This window comes from Sciurus carolinensis, chromosome 2 (assembly GCF_902686445.1).
Source record: "Sciurus carolinensis chromosome 2, mSciCar1.2, whole genome shotgun sequence".
NCBI classification, from domain to species: Eukaryota; Metazoa; Chordata; class Mammalia; order Rodentia; family Sciuridae; genus Sciurus; species Sciurus carolinensis.
The window spans coordinates 66,891,473-66,910,413 of record NC_062214.1 but is presented as its reverse complement, the minus strand read 5'-3'; the positions used below and the strand labels follow the sequence as shown (position 1 = coordinate 66,910,413).

The 18,941-nt window shown below is 36.9% G+C and overlaps 1 protein-coding gene across 2 annotated transcripts in view; it reads left to right on the top strand.

The window, feature by feature from the left end:
* Ttc23 (tetratricopeptide repeat domain 23) overlaps nt 1-18,941 on the top strand; it is a 90,617-nt gene that overhangs the window by 22,885 nt on the left and 48,791 nt on the right. For both annotated transcript variants that reach the window (XM_047538922.1, XM_047538923.1), the window contains exons 3-6: nt 248-371; nt 4,728-4,878; nt 5,055-5,180; nt 17,477-17,654. In XM_047538922.1, the coding sequence (XP_047394878.1) occupies nt 248-371; nt 4,728-4,878; nt 5,055-5,180; nt 17,477-17,654 (579 nt within the window). The remainder of the gene's footprint in view (nt 1-247; nt 372-4,727; nt 4,879-5,054; nt 5,181-17,476; nt 17,655-18,941) is intronic.

Sequence of the window (18,941 nt, the reverse complement as noted above, 5' to 3'; positions counted from 1 at the left end):
TTTCACTTTTAAAATGTACTATAAGTTGTATTCATTCCTTATGTTTACTGTTATTTCACTGGAGCATACAAGCACTCTACCACCCAAAATGAATCTTTTTTTGTGATGTGTCCCAAGGGCCTAGAGCCATGCTGAGAACATAGTAGACACTCAATAAATATTTGTTGAATAAATAAAAGTATAAGTAGATATTATACTTTGTGACTCTAAAGTTTTAAGCCATCTAACTCATTTCTTTTTCTAACAGTATAAACAGGCTGTGCAGGAGCTTGTACGTTGTATAGCATTGTCAAGAATTTGCTACGGCAACTCCCATTGGAAACTAGCAGAGGCACATGTCAATCTGGCTCAAGGCTACCTCCAGCTGAAAGGTGAGCTCATCTCATACCAAGGAGGACCAGTTGGTTGGCTACTGCTGTTCTCCCCAAATCTGATTCACACTTAAGTAGAAGGACTAGGTTTTTGGATATTCTTCTCAAATACTGAGAAGCCATTTCCTTTTGAAGTCAACTAAGTATATAACATATAAATAATCAAAGGGAAAACTGTAAACTTTTGGGTTTGTTTTTTCATGATCTTAAAATTAGGGTTCTTAAGAGATAACCTATTAGATCAGAAGAAAGAAAACACAAAACAAGAAATAAGAGCTCAGAATGGAATCCATTTGCATTTTTTTAAATTTTGTTTTGTTGGTACCATGGATTGAACCCAAGGATATTTAATTAGTGAACTACATCCCCAGCCGTTTTTTATATTTTATTTAGAGACAGGGTTTCCCTGAGTTGCTTTAGGACCTTACTAAGTTGCTGAGACTGGCTTTGAACTCATAACCTTCCTGCCTCAGCCTCCCTAGCCACTGGGATTACAAGTGTGCACCACCTTGCCTGGCCATTCACATTTTTTATGGAGAGTCTCTTCACAGTAAATAACCAAAAATTATAAATAAATAAATAACATGAATTGGCATAACTAAAGTGTGTGGGCTTATACAACTTAAAAATCCAAGGGTAAGGCTTGCTTTAGACTTAGCATATCTGGTGTTGGAAGTAACCAGGATTCCATTTCTCTTTTCTCATCACTTGGCTCTATTTTTCTTTTCTCTTTTAAAATATTTTCTTATTCTTTTTAGATATACATGACAGTAGAGTATATTTTGACATATTATACATATATGAAGTATAACTTATTCTAGTTAGGATCCTATTCTTGAGGTAAAACATGATATGGAGTTGCATTGGTCGTGTATTCATATATGAACATAGGAAAGTTATTTCCGCTTCATTCTATGGTACTTCCTATTCCCATCCCTGTTCCCTTCCCTTCATTCCCCTTTGTATAATCCAATGAACTTCTATTCTCTCTGCACCTCTTATTGTGTGTTAGCACCCACATATCAGAGAGAAAATTTGGCCTTTTGATTTTTGAGATTACCTTATTTCACTTAGCATAAAAATCTCCAGTTCCATCCATTTACTGGCAAATGCCATAATTTCTTTCTTTTTTATGACTGAGTAATATTCCATTGTGTATATATACCACATTTCTTTATCCATTCATCTGTTGAAGGGCACTTAGGTTGGTTCCATAGTTTAGCTATTGTGAATTGAGCTGATATAAACATTGATGTGGATGCATCACTGTATTTTGCTGATTTTAAGTTGTTTAGGTACATACCAAGGAATGGGATAACTGGGTCAAATGGTGCTTCCATTCCAAGTTTTTGGAGGAATCTCCACACTGCTTTCCAGAGTGGTTGCACCAATTTGCAGTCCCACCAGCAATTTACGAATATACGTTTTTCACCACATCCTTGCCAATATTTATTGTTATTTGTATTCTTGATAATTGGCCATTCTGAGTGGAGTGAGATGTAATCTCAGTGTATTCTTTTTTTAACACGTTTATTTAGTTGTAGGTGGACACAATACCTTTATTTTATTTTTACGTGGTGCTGAGGACAAAACCCAGGGCCTCATGTGTACTAGGCAAGTGCTCCAGCACTGAGCCATGACCCCAGCCCCCTCGGTGTGGTTTTAATTTGCATTTCTCTAGTTGCTAGAGATGTTGGACATTTTTTCGTATATTTGTTGACCATTTATATTTCTTCTCTGAAGCGTCTGTTCAGTTCCTTTGCCCATTTATTGATTGGTTTATTTGGTGGTGGTGGTGGTGGTGATTTTTTTTTTTTTTTTTTTTTTTTTTTTGGTGTTTTTTTGAGTTCTTTATATATCCTGGAGGTTAATGTTCTATCTGAGATGAGATGCAGGTGGGAAAGATTTTCTCCCACTCTGTAGGCTCTTTCTTCACGTTCTTGATTGTTTTTTTGTTTTTGTTTTTTGTTTTTTGTTGTTGTTGTTGTTTTCCATGAAGAAGCTTTTTAATTTGATACCATCCCATTTATTGATTCTTGATTTTATTTCTTGTGCTTTAAGGGTCCCGTTGAGGAATTCAGTTCCTAAGCCAACATGATGGAGAGTTGGGCATACATTTTATTTTTGTAGGTACAGGGTCTCTGGTCTAATGCCTAGGTCCTTGATCCATTTTGAGTTTTGTGCATTTTGCTACATATGGATTCCGGTTTTCTCAGCACCATTTGTTGAAGAGGCTATCTTTTCTCCAAGTATGTATATGTTGGCTGTTTTTCTTGGTATTGGCTCCATTCTTAGTCAAACTTTGTCTACATGGTGGCAGCAAGCCTGATGAGAACTTTAGGTTTCATTTTTAAGCATTCCCGGGAAAGAATGTCCCACCACCAAAACATCTCAGGGACATCCCACTTAGACCAACTTGAATTGTATACCGCAGGCCAGGGATAATCTGATTGACCAGACCTAACTTTTCACTTCAGTGGATGCTTGGGAAGAAACTGGCTTTGTAGGTTGCACAGATTGGATGTGCAGGGACCAAACATCCCAAAAGGAAAAAGAAGAAGAGAGAAGGGATACAGGAAGGGGAAAACAGCAGATAGCAACCAGGATATGATATCTTCTAGTCACTGACTATACAGCCTAGAGTAAGATGTATAAGACTACATCTCTGCACTCAGTTTCTTCAACTGAAAAGCTATGATAAGGCTGACGATGGGGGCATTGAGTTCCCAGAGCTGGTCCCATGAGAAAATAAAGCAGTAGAAGTGGAAAATGCCATAGTGCTAAGCATAGAATTATCACTCAATAATTTTGGCCAGAACTTATTATAGACTGGTCTTACCTATTAAATCAAAGACCATTGGAGCCAGAAGGAACCTTGGGGATCATCTCATTTACCTCCCCTCTCCACCACCCACCATTTTCTAGATTCTGAGGAAACAACAAATCTGAATTGAAACAGCTTGCCCTAGATCATACTGTTAATAAGTAGCTGATCCAAGGCTCCAATGTTAGATTTTACATGTCAGTCATAGTGTCCTGCCATCTTGGTTTTCAAGTAATGCTTTCCTTCTACAGTCTGCCTCTTTTCTGCATGAGTCTTTCTTCCTCAATTAAAAGTAAAAGTAGTATCCAATATTTACTGACTTCCTGGTGCCTTGCTGTTTTCCACGTGAGGTATGAGGTCCTGTGAGGTGGTGTTATTACCTTTTTGTACATTTGGGGATGCTGAGGACAAAGTCTCCTAGTAAGTGGTAGAGCAGCAAATTTTTCTTGGGTTGTCTGACTTCAGAGCCAATGTTCTTGAACCTCAACCTATGCTACCTCCAGTAGATTCAAATTCATGTTCTTAAGGGAAGAAACCCGAGTTGGAAATCCAGTTTGCAATGTCTTTTGGTATATCACATGCACCATTGGCACTAATAAATTTCTAGCAAGCAGTTGAGTATATGCTTTAAAAAAGAATAAGATCCATAACGTTCTGTAAGAGATTTCACATAAAGAGCATAGCCTTGACTTTCTCCTTTAGAAAGTATATTGTTTCTGCTTTATAGACATGAGAACAGAATTAACTTCATATTTTGACAGTCTTTTCAGAGATCTGAGTTTCAGATCCCACCATAGGACCAGGGGTGTATGGGCGTGAGTGGAAGAGGGTGTCAGTGTTGGATAGGAGGATGGGAACGTGGGAAGTACGAAGCATGGGATCCCAGCTGGTGATCCTTGTGTCACCCCACCCACAGATTAATAAACCTGGGGAAGAGCACTGGAATCCTTTGGGAAATCTGTTCTAGTAGTAATTTTTCATTGTTCTATTTTGTTTCGCATTAGCCTACTACCCCACAGGAAGAGATTGTGGCACAGTGGTCCATGATCTCACTGCAATTGTGTTTGTATTGTTAAAATAACTGTAACATCACATTTATAGATGGGTGAGCAGAAGATTCAGAATTCTTTGTATTTCATTAAGATTGCTGTCACAAAGCCAGGATTAAGATTCATGATTATCTTACTTCCTTCCCAGAATGCTGTAGTCCTTGTATTCCATTTGTTTTTTAATGATTATTGGTCACATGTTTTACACCTGATATTGGTGAGGTTTCAAATTTGTTCAATTCCAGCTTGTTTGGGTATTTTAATTTCTAAAAATGGCCATTTGGGGAAAATTTTTTCTTGAGCACTTGATATGAAACAATTCTTTGGTTACTATAGTCATGACAATATTCCCTGCTGCCCAAATACATCTCTGTGTGACACTTGACAATACCATGAGACTTTGTTAAATTCACTAGCCATAGAGAACTGTATTAGTCCAACCGAGATCAAGAGAAACTGAGACTTCTTCTTTTCTGTCCACAGGATTTGCACTACAAGCAAAACAACACGCAGAGAAAGCCAAAGAAATCCTCACCGACTCCATTGTACCTCCTTATAACGACAATTCAGATGTTTTTAAGTGCTCCATAGAACTCTTCCGTACCATGGGGAAAGCCCTACTCTCCCTTCAAAAGTATCCTTTTGTCTGTGATCTTTACAGATAAAAATGCTGGTCATATATTTATATATAATTCTCAAGATCAAATAAAAAGCTAACAGATGACTCGGGAAGGGTGAGAGCCAAGAAAATTCAGGACTTGGGGTCCCAGAATCTAGGACCAAGAGGAAACTTTCCTAAACACAGTTCAGATTTAAGGAAGCTGCAGAGAATTTGAGAAAAGCAGAAAGACTTTCAAAGGAGCTGCTACAATGTGGAAGGATTTTAAAGGAAGAATGGATAGAAATCCAAGCACGGATCAAATTGTCTTTTGCACAGTAAGTGTCAAGTCTAAGACTTTGTATGCATGGCAGCTAGAGGTTCTTTGCCAATAGAATCTGTCTTCAGATAGGAGGAGCTTCTACATGGGACTGTGATGGCTTCTCCCAAAGCCGTTGTCCAGATGTAGAAGAGGAGCACAGTCTGTCACAGCAGCCCCCACCAAGACATACATTCGGGACACTTCACTTGATGTCAAGTGCTCTCATATCCATCCAGGGTCTTACAGTTCTGATCATTATCCCCTTGACTTTCTGCCTGATCTCCCTCTCCACCTGCTGCCCCTGTGTCCTTTCCCTTCCTTGTCTTCATTGCTCCCTTCTTCAGTAGATTGATTTTGGGATGAGGACCTCCAAGGAGAAAGACCTTTAAGCATATCCAGTCTGTGACATTGAGAGGATTGTTCTTTGTTCCTCATACCATGCCACACTCACCAAATAACCCCAGCTGGAAGTGTTGTAGAGAGAAAGTGATGGGACCTTGGTCCTGTGCCCAAGCCCAGCCCCATGCCGATTCCCAGAGTGTGGGATGGTAGAGTACCCATGCTCTTCAGAAGGATGGCTTAGTGAGGCAGGAGGGTGGAGAAAGGTCTATTCTAGAAGAGGCAGAGCATCCCAGTTGACCTACATGACCGCCCTTGGCCAAAGCTGGAAGAATTCAATTTACATTCACAACCAAGAGAACTCATAGAACCACTAGGATCATTTTAAGAGAGATAATGGCAAAGGGCCCCAGGAAAACACACCTAATACTCCATATGAATAGAAATTGAGAAGGACCAGCTCTGACTCAAGCTCTTAAAGGTTTTTCTTCTGTGATTACAATTCTACCTTCTTATTTTGTTTTGTTTGAGGTTTTTCCGGACTGCTAGACCAGCATTGTCTGTCAGTCTAAGCCCTTTGGTGTGCTTTTTTAAATTAAAATTTTCCCTTAAGTTCAGATTTTCACCCTCATTCTCTCCCCTCCCATAGCATAGATATATATTTGAATGATGGTCTGTCTTCTAAGATGAATCTCTGAATAATAAATAGTATTGTTTTATGCATTGAATTGTGTATTTATGTGTTTTAAGTTTGCAAAAATTTGTATACATGTCTCACTGTTTCTTACTTTTTTCTGCTCAGTACTTTAATTGTTGCCTGTACTTCTGCTCCTATGCATTTGCCACATTTTGCTCCTCCATCCTCCTAGCAACTGACGTCCCCACACAGCAGTGCTGTCACTGATACTCATATGCAGCTTCACTTATGTAAGTAAGTGAGACTCTTTCTGAGGTTTATGCCTCAGGGATTTCTGGATCACTGGGGAGAAAGGTACTTCAGGTTCTGTAAGCACTGGCTGATGGCTACTGCCATCTCAATTCCCACTTGCAGGACAGATGGGTTCCCTTTTTCTCACATCCCCAACACTGTTTGGCCTTGTTGATCTTTCTAATTGTTGCCAACCTCACGTGTGTAACATGCTAATTATTTTTGGGGTCTATTTACATTTCTCCTATTAAAGAGTTCAATTACCTCTTCATATTTTTCTTAGCTATTTCTGACTCCCCACCTGTAAATAGCCTATTAGTAGTCTTTCTTATTTTTCTTTTGGGATTCCCTATGCTTTTCCTTTTGATAATCAAGATTTTCTTATATGTTATAAATATTAATGATATTGCATCTATTTTCTTACATGTATTGCCCATTTATTAATTTTGTGTATAGTGTTCTTCATGGAATAGAAATTCTTCATTTCACTAGAGTCACATTCATTCTTTTGTACCTTTTGGTTTATGTGTTAGGAGTTTGTTTAGAAAGTGTTTCCCACCCAAAGATATTCTCGGAATTTTCCCTATAAGACCCGCTTTAACTCTACTTCATATATTTAACATGCAACATTTACCACTGTCTTTATGTTCTTAGTTGGAAATTACCCCTTAGTCCAAAGATTATTCAATGATGTGTTTTAATTTGCAGATATATGTGATCTTTCAAGGTATTCTGATATACTGATTTATAATTTTATTGCCTGGTGGACAGAAACATATTTTCATATTATTGACCCTTTGAAATTTATTGACACTTCCTTTGTGATCTAGTCCATGGTTGACTTTTGTGAATGTTCCAAATATGGTTCAAGAGAAATTATAGTATTTATTTATTATGTTTAATGTTCTAAGTAAATCTGAATTAGGTTGACCTTATTAATTCTGTTATTTGAATTTATATCTTTATTTTTGCCAATTTAATATATTAGTTTTTAAGATGAGTATGTTTAAATCATCTAGGATCATTAGTGGTCTATCTACATCTCCTGGTTCTGCTAGTTGTTATATATACTATGAGGCTGCTTTGTAGAGGGGAGGAGAGTTCAACAGCAACATATCCTCTTAATCTATGACTCTGTTGAATCAGTGTATCTTCCTTGTCCTTTTTTGTCCCCATCTCTGTATCTTGCCTGATATTATATCATAGCTCTCTTGGTACAAATTTTCCTAAAGTACCTTTCCCATTTTAAAAAATCTTTATTTGTGTTTAAGTTTCCATTCGTCCTATCCATTGTCTGTTCCTTTCTTGGTTTCTTTTAGTCAAATATTTTTATCATTCCATTTTCTTACCTACTGACTTGTAAGTTATGTCTTGTTTTATCTTCTAATGATTACTACTGAGTTTGTAATTTATATAACTGACTTATTATAATCTAAAAATAAATTAATCAATTAACTGTTTCCTGGACAATGCAAGGACATGTAACCATGTTAACACTCTTTACCCCATTTGGGCTCATACTGTCCTGTATTTAAGTCATCATATATTTTACACCACAGGTTAGCACCAAGAAGAAGATATTTATAGTAAATACAGTTGAAAAAAAGTCTATGTATAGATTCTGTAAAGAATCCCCCTAGGGTTGGGATTGTAGCTCAGTGGTAGAGCACTTGCTTAGCATGCATGAGGCACTGGGTTTGATTCTCAGCACCACATATAAGTAAATAAAATAAAGTTCCATTGACAACTTAAAAAAAAAATTCCCAGATATCATTAAAATGAAAACAACTGAATAAAAAAAAATTTGAAAAGAGACTTTTCACAGAAAAGGATAGCCACCTTACAAATAAATATGTTCAGGAAATGAAAACTAAAGTCATAAGTTACCACTCCAGTCTCACTCGAATGGCTAAAACTTTGTAAGAGACTGATAGTATCCAGGGCTGGCAAAGATGTGGTGCTCATATATTCTCTCTGCTTTGTTGCTGTTTGAAATATATTTGGTATAACTACTTTAGAAAACCAATTGGCATTTTCTACAAATTTGTACATTTGAATATCCTTTGACCCAACATTAAAACTCCTAAATATATATCCAACAGAAATGCATGCATATATCCACTAAATGATAGAGCCAAGTACATTCAAAACTGCATTATTTGTGATGACCAAAAATTGGCAACAGCTCAAATGTTCATCAAAAGTAGGATATTCAAAATCATGGTCTGTTCATACAAATTGTCAGATTTCTACCTTAACATCACAGATGACTCTTACAACATAATTAGTTATAGAAACAAGACACAGAAGAAACTGTAGGATTCCACTTATGTAAGAAAAAAGAGGGTTGGGTGATTGAGAAGAATTACACAACCAGGCCCACCCAGAATCTCTTCCTGCCCAGAAAATTAGACACTATTCTATATTTTAAGGCAGAAAATATACAAATCAGAGGTAGAAGATCTGTTAATGTGTTGCATCTGCTCAGACCCGACTAATGTATCAGTACTTAGTGTTGAACAGTGTTGCTACAAAACAGTAAACTATCCTCGGCCGCCAGAATCTGGCACTGCCTCAAGAGTACTTTCCAAACTAGCAGTACCAAGCCTTGCCAGCAGATGGCGAGCTGTGTACGCATCTATGCTGAATGACCAACAAGAACTTAAGTTCATGTTCCAGGCTGTTCTACAAAGTTACTTCAGTGTTTAGCAGAGTTTTAAATTTTGTCATTTCTTTTCTTTCATATTCTTTATCCTGACATCTTCACTGGAACGCATATGTCTCAACCATGTGATTATCATTCCTTTGCTTTGTTTCCTTGTTGAAATGTGAATATTTGGTTTAAACTGAGGTGCTTTCAAAAAAAAAACAAAATAGGGCTTCATTTTTATACATTTCTGTAGTTACCCTTGAACTACAAGGGCCTTTTGTTTTGCCAGGTCTTGGAAGTAGAAGGTCAGGATAATTTCTCAAGCAGCCCTTGTAGGATTTATGTCCCTCTTAGAAGGATATCTTTTAGTGTATCCTCTTCCTCTGTCTTTCTCTCCTTTTATGGTACCCATCAGGCCTGGCCAGTGCCTTTCTCCCTGGCCTGACAGATAAGTACTTCAGGGTGACTCATGTTCCATACCATCCATCCCTGACTCGGCCTGAAGCTTCTTCCCTCTATGTTTCCTCCTCTGTCCCAAACTTACTTCATTCAGTAATGGTTTTTGGAGACTGAATCCCAATCATATGTACCTGTGCAATATTTCTTTAAGTCTGCTAAATTTAGAGAGTCACGAGAAAAAAAGCAGGAAAGCTTCCCCCACAGATTTTAGAATTGTGTTCTGTTCTGATTACTGACAGATCCCAGAGACAGATCATTGTCTTTATGTATATAAGCTTCCACCATTGCACCTGTGCACACGCATGTGCACACACACGCACATTCCTTTTAAAATCACCTTTCTGTGTGGCATGAGATTGCTGCTCCAGAACATATGACCTGACTGCCTGTGACTTCCTGACACTGTCTTTGGAGACTTCCAGAGCTTGCCCAGTGTGAGCAAATGGCCTGGTATGGCTGTGTTGAACTAGCCCAGGAATAAGCAAACACTTTTCTTTCTTCAGAGTATGAACAGGACACCTGCCAGGTATTTCTAGGCAGTATGACATGGTACAATTAATAATGTGGACTTTGGAGTCAGAACCCCTAGGTTCAAGTCAGTGTTTATTCAGATTATCCTGCTGTAGAAACTTGGGCAAGTACCCTGCTTCCTATGAGGCTCACTCTACTCCTCTGTTAATATCAAAATGACAGGACCTCAGAGGGTTGCTATGAATATTAACCATGGATACCATGTTAAAGCATCGAGGTACATAGTAGACCCTCAAAAATAGAAAGAAAAAGAAAATAAAGAGGAGAAAGGAAGCAAAGAAGAAAGGAAGGAGGGAGGGGGAAAAAAAGAAAAGTCCAGATCACATTAACTACCTATTATTGACCACCTTCTGTGTGAAGCTATTGCTAAGTGCTTTGCATACTTCATCCATTTCATCCTCAGTTCATCATGTGAGGTGGATATTCTTATATTTCTATTTTCAAATGAAGTATCTGAGGCTGAGAGAAGGGAGGTCATTTCCAAGGTCACACTGTGAGGACATGTCTGAACAGAACCTAGTCTATCAAACTCTGGTGTCCAACCAGCTAACCACGGCTTGGATCACAGTTCCCTAATGCAGAAAGGAATTCTCAAAATGTGCTTAACAGCAAAGCCTCCACTTGTATGGAGAGAGATCTAGGTGTCTTTCCTTACTTTGACTCTAGAAAACTCCCACTATTCTCTTTTGGGATTGGTTTCTCATCAGATTCCAATCATCGGTGACATTTCTGCAAACACTTTCCTCCTCACTGTTGTACAATATTCTCGCCAAACTCTAGAGTTTTTATATGGAAGCTCTCTGTTGCCTTAGTAATACCAGAGGAGATTGCATTTGTTTATTGCATGTTAAAATGACTCTCCATCCCTGTGAGATCCCTGAAACTTGTCTGAGATGAGATGTCATCATGTGCTCTGTGGAATCTCTGTGGATATATTTTCATTCAATAAAATATGCCATGGTTTAAGTTGTGGACCTGCCAAATTAACATACTGCCACATTCTGTTGTTCAAAATTATCTATCTTTTCATCTGTCTACTATGTTTCCTAAAGCTACCAAACACGTTATGGACACACTAGATAATAAATCCTCAAAGCATCCCCCACAGGTAAATGAAAATGGAAAGGAGAAAATATTGCTATCCCAAACATTGCATAGGAGAAAATAGAAACAGACAAGATTATCTGAAATTGACTGATGCTTTAAGTGAGTTGGAGATGGAGGTAAGACTATAATTTAGTTATTTCTTGATATAGTACTCCCTCTCAATTCATTTTTTATTAAATATATTGTGAAACTGAAGTAATTTTATTTTCTATTTCGCCTTTTCTTTTATATGAATAGTGTACTCTCGGTGAGCTTCAGAAGGCTCATTGTGGGCTGCATTAGCTCAATAGCCTCCATTTCTGGCTGCATTAGTGCCAGGACCCTGTAATGGTACAGCACAGTGATTTCAAGGGAAGCAGGGTAGAGCATGTGCTTCCTCCTGGATACGCAATGAACAACAATGTTGTCTCTGTTCATCTTTTTAATAAAACATTTGAGGCATAGTAAAGGATAGATATTATGCAAATTCTCATGTACACATTGCCAAACTTAGACAAAAAGAGAAGATTTCAGATAAATGAAAGTTTGCTATATATTCTCTCCAATCCTGTTTTCTTTCCCCACTTTGCAGGTAATCGTTATGCAAAATTTAGTATTTTTCACTCTTCTTAATGTTTCTGTACCTTTGCTGCAAACATGCATGGCCATATTAATGTTATTTTTCATGTTTTTGAACTTCACAAGATTCTTTCTGTGGCTGCTTTTTTCTCTTTAACAGCTATAGTTTTGAGTTATATCCATATCTATTGATAAATACAATTCTAGTCTCTTTATACCTCCATGTAGTTTTAATTATCTGTTTTTCCCCCTAATTTAATTATCCATTCTCATGAGAGTGAACATGTGAATTGCCTCCAATTTTTTACTACCATAGACCCTATTTGCATGATCATTCTTATATATGTCTCTTTGGGGACATACATAAGACTGCCTCTGAGGTATACACCCAGGAATGTAATTGCTTACTTGGCAAGAATCCACATCCTCAACTTTACTAGGTTTTCCTGAACACTTTCCACCAATTTATGCCCTTATTAGCAGGGTATATAAATTCCTGATACTCCACGTTTAATATCTGATGTTATTGTCCAGCTTTTTACCTTTGCCAATCAGATAGATATAAAATTATATTTCATGGTTTATTTAATTACATTTTCCTGATGGTGGGATTGAACATCTTTTCATGTTTCTCAGTCATTTAGAACTCCTTTTCTGTGACTTAGTTAATTCACATTCTATTGGGTAATTTGAATTTTTAAAAACAAACTTGTACAGCCTTCATAATTCTGGCAACAAGTTGCGTGCTGGCTACAGGTAACCCTGTGTGCTCCCAGTGTGTAGTTTGCCTCTTCAACTTCCTCTGTGCTGCTTGATGCACAGGAATTTTTATCTTTAATGTGACTGAATTTACCTATCTTCTCTGTTGCTTTGGCACTTATTTGTATCTGTGTAAGAAATTCTTCCCTACCTAAAGTCACAGGATTACTTTTCCATATATTTTCTATCAAATATATAATAGTTTTGATTTTTAAATTTAGGCTTCTCATTCATTTGGAGCTTTTGTATTCATTCTGTGATGGTCCTAATTTCATATATTTAAAAATTTTTGTTTACCTGTCTTTTCTAACTTTTCATCATGAATGTGTATTGTTCTAATAGTAACACACTAAATTTTTCAAAAGTTCAGTTGGGTAAGTAAAAATGTTTACCTCACATAATGCTTTCATCCCTTTGAATTGAATTCTGCCTATTATTTTGACTTGTCAGAATCTTACGTGGGTGGTTGTGGGGTAGAGATGAGACCACAACAGAACCCATTTCTACATGAGGACAGCCTGAGGCAGAGTGCAGGTTGGGAGGGAGAAAGAGTAAGATAGGATTATATATAGGCATTTAATACCAACCTGTATGGCTCACTTCCATTTGCAAAGCACCTTGACTGACATCTTATTCAATTCTCATAGTAGTCCTATCAGACACCAGAGTTCAGATGAGGAAACCAAGGCTCAGAGACATCTGATTCTTGTTCAGATTTTGTTAGGTGCAAATGCTCAGAATACAGTTTGCATTTTCTCTCCTGCTGCAGTACTTGTAACTGACTGACCTGTGTTAACTTTCTTTCTTTTTTTTTAAAGGAGTTTCACTGGGTAGTCTAGTTTGTCCTCAACCTTGTGATCCTACCACCTCAGCCTCTTGACTAGCTGGGATTACAGTTGTGCTCCATCAGGCTGGGTTTCCTCCTGCATTCTTTTCCATAAAAATTTCTATAAGAAGCAGTATTTGAAGGATGACTTTTGACACCTGAAGAGATGATGTGGCATTAACATATTAACAGTAATATGCTGTACTTTGGGCTAAAATAGTAGGTGGCTACAAGTTGCCCACAGTCTCCATCATTACAAACTCCTAAACACTTCTCTTTAGTATCCTATCTCAGGAAAGGAAGAATTGTTGCTATGTGAATTAATACATGCATTGTTATCGTTTCCTTTTTTCTCATTTATAAGCTTGATTACTAAGCTTTGACATTTGCAACTTGGTGTTTGTATTTGCTTTATCAGTCTTCCATGACTTTAACAGGCACCCTTAGAAACAAAAGACCCATTCTTTACTTCCTGAGCACAATCTGCATCATTTTTGAACATAGAAAGGAAAAAGATGAAGAAGATTTTCCTCTGCTCAAATATCAATGGCATTGTCTGAGTTCTCTAGGATAAATTAGGTGGAAAAAAAATCTAAAGTCATTTCAAAAGTATGCAACTTTCTCTAGATTATAAACAGAGATCAACAAACTTTCTGTAAAAGCCAAGGTAGTAAATAAATATTTTAGGCTTTATAGGCTTTATGGTCTTAGTGACAACTACTCAACTCCAGCATCATAGTTCAAAAACAGCCATAGGCAAAACGTAGACCAGTGGGCACTGCGGCATGCCAATAAAGTTTTACTTACAAGAACAGACGGTGAGCAAATTTGGCCTCCAGACCTGAGTTTCCTGACCCTCATTTTGCATGACTTCAGCTTTGTCTACCAGGAATCTAATTCTTTGACTAAGTGATTTCTTATCAACCACATATTTCAGAGCCTCTTTCTATTACCAAAGCTTCTAATGTTTTTTTTTTCTGCAAAAGTAAAGTATGATAATTGCAAAGATAATGATGACCCACTACATTCTAAACTCATTAAGAGTCAAAGGGAAGTCTGGTATTATAGGTCATCTATTAATCTCTTTGTTTCCAAGATTAGGGTTGCTGTGAGCTATAAACTTACTTGGTTCAGGCATATATTAATCCCCACCTCTTACTGTGTTTTAAACCTCTTCAACAATGATAGAAGACACACAGATTCATAAATTGTCCAGTCAGCATTTTATTCCATTATGGTCATCTGAACCAGAGATCTGAAAAGTATCTTTCCTTTATCAGTTAATTCCTTTAGAGAGAAAAGAGGTATGAAAAATATTCAATGACTGAGTTGAAAATAAGACCTGTTTTTTGCAGTCATTTAGTCACTTTCTCTCAGTAGGTCTCAGTTACCCACGTGCCATTTGGGAATTGTAATCCCTTTTTATATTAAAGACTTTTGTGGCATCAGAATAACCAAAGCAATCCTGAGCAAAAAGAACAAGAGGAGGCATCACAATACCCAATCTCAAAATATACTATAGAGTCTTTGTAACAAAAACAGCATGATATTAACATTAAAGAGTGATACATAGATTAGTAGAGCAAGATAGAGGACCAGGAATAAACTCATGCATCTATAGTCATCTGATTTTCAACAAAGAAACCAAAAACATACATTGGAAAAAAGACAACCTCTTCAACATATGGTTGAAGAGGAAAAACTGAAAATCCACCTGTAGAAGGTTGAGACTAGATTTCTCTCACCCTGTACAAGAGTCAACTCAAAATGATGAAAGACCTGAAACCTTGACATTGCTAGAGGAAAAGAGAGGAAGCACTTCAAGATATTGGTACTGAAAAGGACTCCATTAGCTCAGGAAATAATAGTAAGAACTGAAAAATGGGATTGCATCAAATTAAAAAGCTTCTACATTGCAAAGGAAACAGTCAACAGTGAAGAGACAATATATAGAATGGAAGAAGATCTTTACCAGCTAGTTACCTGACAGGATTAATATCCAGAATATAAAGAAAAAAAAGTAAAAAAAAATTCAACACCAAAAGGACAAGTAGCCCAATCAATAAATAGACAAATGAGCTGAACAGAAGAAGAAAGTATAGATGACAAATATTTAAATACATGAAAAAAAATATACAACATCTTTAGCCATCAGGGAAATGTGAATCAAAACCATATTGAGATTCCATCTCACTCCAGTCAGAAGGGCTATTATCAAAAAAACAAGAGTGACAAATATTGGTAAGGATTCCAGGCATAGGGAACTCTTATACACTATTGGTGGGAATGTAAATTAGTACAGTCACTATGGAAAACAGTATGGAGGTTCTCAAAAAACTAAAAATAGAGCTATTGTGTGATCCAGCTACATCACTCTTGGGTATATATCCAAGGGAAACAAAGTCAGCATACAAAAGAGACCTGCATACTCATGTTTATAGTGACCCTGTTCACAAATACCAAGTTATGAAATCAACTCAGATGCCCATCAACAGATGAATGAATAAATAAAATGTGGTGTATATGCACAATGGAGAAATATTATTCAACCATAAAAGAGTGGAATCCTGTCATTTTCAGGAAAATGGATGGAAATGGAGAACATCATGTTAAGTAAAATAAGCCAGTCTCAGAAAGACAAATATCACATGTTTTCTCTCATATATGGAGATAGGAAAGGAAAGAAAGACAACATGAGAGCAGAAGGTGACCTATCAGGAAGGGAAAGAAGATCAGGGGAGAAGAAATAGGGGTAAGAGAGGGTAATAGGGAGGATGGATCAAAGCATGTTATATGCATATATGGAAATATCACAATGAAGCCCGCTAATCTGCACAATTAAAGTGTATTAATAATTATAATAATAATAAAAAGATTTTAAGATGGAGGGCAACATAGGAGGGATTGATTTTTCATTGTGAATTTTGTACATAAAATCTTTCCATGAAAGAAAATAGTCTTAGAAAATATTTTGGAGAATATTTTTAAATGTTTGTCTTTCTGTTTGTTGGGCAATATCTAGGGACACATTTTTATATGCAAGATTCTTATCCTAAGAAGGTAAAAGAATATTTTCCCACTGCCACCTTTACTTATAACATTTAAATTAGCATTTTCTAATATAAAAGTAATATAGCTTTATAGAAGAAAATTTGGGAAATTTAGAAAAGCATAAACAAGAAAATTAAAATCACTTAAATCCAGCTGTTTAGAAAATGAACTGTTGCTAACATTTGTTGACCATTTTTTGACATATCTCTATGCATTTGTGTCCATGTAGATTAGCTATAAAATTTTCACATGCATGAGATGATGTATAAACTATTTTTATAACCTGCCTTTTTACTGAAGAATATAAAATGGATATGTTTCTGGGTTGATGAGTAAGGACTAACATTCATTTTAATGGCTATATGACATCCCACAGTATAGATGTACTTAGGGTAACCTGCTTGAACTGTTCCCTAAGTGGTTAATTTAAGTGCTTTGTACTTTTCCTTTATTTTAGAAAGTGTCAAGGTAAACATTCTTCTGTTTTTCTTCTTGTCCCTGCCAGAGCATTGCTTCAAGATAAATTCCTAGAAGTAATATTTGCAGAATTATATATGTGCATATATACCAAGTTGTATAATTTTAATACCGAGAAGTGTATGCCCAAATTATATTCTCCCTAACAGTTAATGCAGCCTCACCAATAGGGGGAAATTTCTCAGTAGATCAGTTATCAGGATCTCAGTATCCTTCATGGTTGCTATTGTTGTTTTGTAAAGTATTTTATATTTTTTAACCAACACCTGCATAGCACTTATTATGTGTCAGAGACTATGTTTGGTATTTTTGTGAAAATTAACTAATTAATAAACTAATGGAGTGGACACTGTTATCATCCTTAAATTACCCACAAGGAAACTGTTGCATGATTTGAAGGTCATATATCTAGTAAGTGGAGGGGTCAGTACTTGAACCCTCCTGGTGATCCCATAGTCTATCATCCCCTTGACCACCACACCCAGCTGCCAAGAGGAGGAATAACTCAGCCATCAAGCAAACAAGCCTGAACATCAGGGGTTAGAGAGATCCTGACCACCAGACCACAAATATTTTTAGCATTTTCTATTTTAATTATTTAAAAAATATTGTTGAATTTTTTTTTAGGATGCATCAAGCTCAGAGGAAATCAAAAGAAGCTTTGCCCTACTACAAAGAGGCTTTGGAATATACTGAGATCAGCAAAGGTGAAAAAAGTCCTGAGCGTATATCAGTCTTGAAGGAATTAGCAGCTGTAGAGCAAGCCCTGGGATTGCATGACATGGCCATCAATCATTTCCTACAGGTAAGGTGTGACATACTGGCCACCATACTGGCAAACAAAAGTGGTACAGAATCTTTGAAAGTGCCTGACTTTGTTGTTTATTATGGATAAAGCAGAACACTTGGCCTAGAGTGGATGTTCAGCAAAGATTTTCTTATTAGGTGGTCAAGCAGGTGGGTGCTGGGTACTGTTCCCCCGAGTAGTTATACATCTTGCCAGCAGTCTGAGGTGGGTTTTCTCAAATTATGTGCCTAACTTAAGTCCTGTTTCCAAGATGAAGTATTTATTCAGAGTTCATATTGCTGAATTGATTAGGACTCTTTCTTTAAGAACACTGTAAAAACTTTACCTGGAGCCACTTAGAGTTGTATCAGTTAGCTAGTATTCTACTTTGTCACCATAAGCTCCTGCAGTAAGTGTCTCAGTCAGAGTACTCTGGAGAAAAAGAACCAGTAGGATCCATCTCTTTCTCAATATATATATATATATATATATATATATATATATAGAGAGAGAGAGAGAGAGAGAGAGAGAGAGAGAGAGAATTATTTTAAGTAATTGGCTCATGTGCTTTTGGGATTGGCAAGAAATCCACAGGACAGGCCAGCAGGCTGGAAACTTGGGCAGGATTTCTCTGTTACAGTCACAGAGAGCCTGGAAATGTGGGCAGGATTTCTATGTTACAGTCCTAAAGCTGAATTCCTTCTGCTCTGGGAAATTTCAGGATTTTTGTTGTTGTTATTCTTTAGGTCTTCAACTGAATGGATGCGGTCCACTTATATGAGTGAGAGCCACTTCCTTTACTTAAAAGTAAATGATTACAAATGTCAATCACATCTACAAAATATAGTCACAGCAAAATCTGGACTGGTGTTTGACAGCACTGAGCCCTGTAACCTAGCCAAGTTTGCACATAACATCAATCATGTCTTTATATCATAGCATAGGTGAAAGCACTTTTTAAAAATTTTCTGAGAATGCAAAATATAGACTAACCCATTCCTGTTATTTCTCAAAGGAGATATAATGACATGGTACTGAGAATACGTTTTTGCTGTGTCTTTTTAAATTTGTCTGACAATTTATACTCCTACTCACAGTGTTAGAGTGCCCCATTCTCTCACTTTATCTGGATCATCTCTTTTAATCATTATTCCCACTCTGTAACATGTTATTTCCAGCTTATAGAGAAGGAAGATAGGAATTAAAAAGGTTGAGTGATATGCCCAGGAGAATGCAGCCAATAAATGGCATAGCCCAGATTTAAAACCGGTAATTTTTTTAAAGCAAGATTCTCCTGGCTGATGT